Here is a 2458-nt window from a genome sequence, read left to right as displayed (position 1 = left end):
GCGCGGATGTCTGCTTGCGATTCCCGAGAGCTAGGACAGGATATTTTCGGCAATGTTTTCATTTGGCGCTTGGAAGATGGAGAGAGAGAGAGTGGGGGGTGAAAATTCCGCTCTGCTCAGAGAGAAAGAGAGACAGAGAGAGAAATGACGTCCCGGACCACGTGCACATTTTGGCAAAACCCAAGGGACCTATCGAAGTTACTCACAGAAGACAACGCTGGAAATAATTAGATTAAGGCCAATTACGCGAGAGATTATAAAAGCAAGTTGCTAAGCGGCTGGGTATGTTAGACAGATAAAGACATTTGGTCAGATGCTCGCTGATGGCTAGGTAATCTCTGCCTGGAAGCTTATTCCATCCGAGCCCCGCTATCTGCTCAGCTTCAGGCCAGACACAGGTATAGTTCACATTTTGTCTTTTTGTTTCTCAATTGTGGCGGAAGCAGATGTCAAATTACCTTGTTTTCTCTCTCTCTCTCTCTGCCGGTGTAAACTTTGCCTCAGAAGCAGATGACTGGCTTTTGTGTTTTGTTTTGTTACAGACTCCACAATGTTTTATTTCCACTGTCCACCGCAGTTAGATGGGGAGTGTTGCCGGACGAATTCGTGTACGTATGTTTACATGTAAATTCATTACCCATCCACTGCCTGATCTCCAGAGCATAGAATGTTTGACACATTGCGCGCACACACACATACACACACAGAGAGAATCACACACACAATTACAGACATCCGATTTAGGAATAAAGGCATTATCCAGCTGACAAAATCGAATAACCACGAAATGCCCCAGAAAATATAATCTATTTACAATATATTTGATTTGACTTTAAACGTTATTTTAAACCAGTGTTAACAGACAATCCCAACTTTTCACATTTCCCCGTTGTGTCTCGCGATTTGAAATTCGCTGAGCCTTCGGGACTATAACTGTGTCAAACTAAATGCAGCTGCATGGGCTGGAGCGTTGGGGAAGCAGACAGCATTTGTAAACAGATGTAACGTTGGCGTACAATCGACGGCGCTTGCTGCTTTAATCAGTTTCTTTACACATCCTGTAGATAGATTACTCGTCCCATCTATGACTTCGCGTTTCGTATGTCTACTGCTTATTATATAAATGGTTTTAATCTTAAACCATTTGGACGTTTTGTACAACTATTGGCGCATCCTGCATTGTAATGGGTAAAGTCTGTTGCAGAGCTGTCCTCTCAGTCTGTGTTCTGGTGCTAGTATGAGTGAGTGCTGGTCCCAGCAGTATATTGCCACCTGCTTCCCCTCTCTGTGGATATACACACACACAAAAACCCTTCTTTTTTTTGCCTGAGGGTTAAAATAGGCTTTTACCATCGCAGATGTTTGGTGTCATGCTTCTTATCAACGCTTTAGAACGTGGTCACACTCCTCCCTTCCCTAAAAGGTCTGCATCAATCTTTTATGCTGTTTTGCAAACAAATTATAAACAAGGGGAGTCGGGTAAGTGGTGGTAGGTGATGTAGAAATACTCACCGTCTGCCAGCCGGAGGTTTGGCAGGTAATAAACAGTCAGTAGGCGACGGATAGTCAAATCAAATAAGGGTCAAATATCTTTGAGGATTGGCTTTGAAATATTGAGGAATTTTCTTTTCTGCTAAGGGGCTTTCTGCTTAGGGGAATAATTTGAACAGGCGCTTTTTTTTGGACGAATTCCAACCTCATAAAACTGTACATTAGGCTCAACACTGGAGTGACCCTGTTGACAATCTCTATTTGACTTGGGTTACCTCCTGAACCTGCTTGATAAAGTCCTTCGGGGGTGGAATTTTTGCTTGCTGCTGGGCGAAATTAAACGTGCATCTAAATTGAGTATTTTTTTTTCTCTCTCTCTCGTCCAGGCTATTAAAGCTTCTCTTTGCATTTCCCCCCCACTCCCTCCCCCCAGTGAATTCCGGCGGGTTTGGCGCACACAGTACCAGCGATTTTGACGACGGTTTTCTACGCCGAAAGCAACGCCGGAACAGGACAACATTTACCCTTCAGCAGGTCTGTCCTGCCTCCCGCACCTAGAGGCGAACGATGCTTAAAGTGACTTTCAAACACCGGGAGAATATTAGGGCTCACTTTCCCCCATCCCTCCCCGCTACAAATCAACCCCTACTTTTGAACGTAGTGAAGGGCACAAGTGTGGGACGGAATTTTTTCTCTTTTAGCCAGACTCATTCCACCGAGAGTTTTGTTTTTTTTTGTTCTCTTCAGACTCCGGTCTGCATCAAATCGAATATTACTGGCACCCAAATCTGGCAACGTGTGGATTTGATGAGATTTTACCTCTCAAATACAGCAAACGCAGAATGGCCAGTGCTTTGGAAATGGAAATTAGAATAAAATCAAGTTGGACAGAAAAGAAATACCTCAGCCGCTCCATCCGCTCCACAGATGCCGTTCAGTTTCTTTGCAGCTTTTGTGGGTTTTTTTT

The 2458-nt window shown here is 44.1% G+C and overlaps 1 protein-coding gene across 1 annotated transcript in view; it reads left to right on the top strand.

Annotated features, from left to right (window-relative positions):
* The first annotated feature begins 298 nt into the window (after window positions 1–298).
* drgx (dorsal root ganglia homeobox) overlaps window positions 299–2458 on the top strand; it is an 11338-nt gene continuing 9178 nt past the window's right edge. Inside the window, exons 1-3 of the mRNA XM_048616381.1 lie at window positions 299–398; window positions 543–608; window positions 1925–2025. Of these exons, the coding sequence (XP_048472338.1) occupies window positions 551–608; window positions 1925–2025 (159 nt within the window). The 5' untranslated portion in view covers window positions 299–398; window positions 543–550. The remainder of the gene's footprint in view (window positions 399–542; window positions 609–1924; window positions 2026–2458) is intronic.

The sequence above is a fragment of the Rhincodon typus genome, chromosome 34 (assembly GCF_021869965.1).
Source record: "Rhincodon typus isolate 14 chromosome 34, sRhiTyp1.1, whole genome shotgun sequence".
NCBI lineage: Eukaryota > Metazoa > Chordata > Chondrichthyes > Orectolobiformes > Rhincodontidae > Rhincodon > Rhincodon typus.
This window is presented reverse-complemented; position numbering and strand designations above follow the sequence as displayed.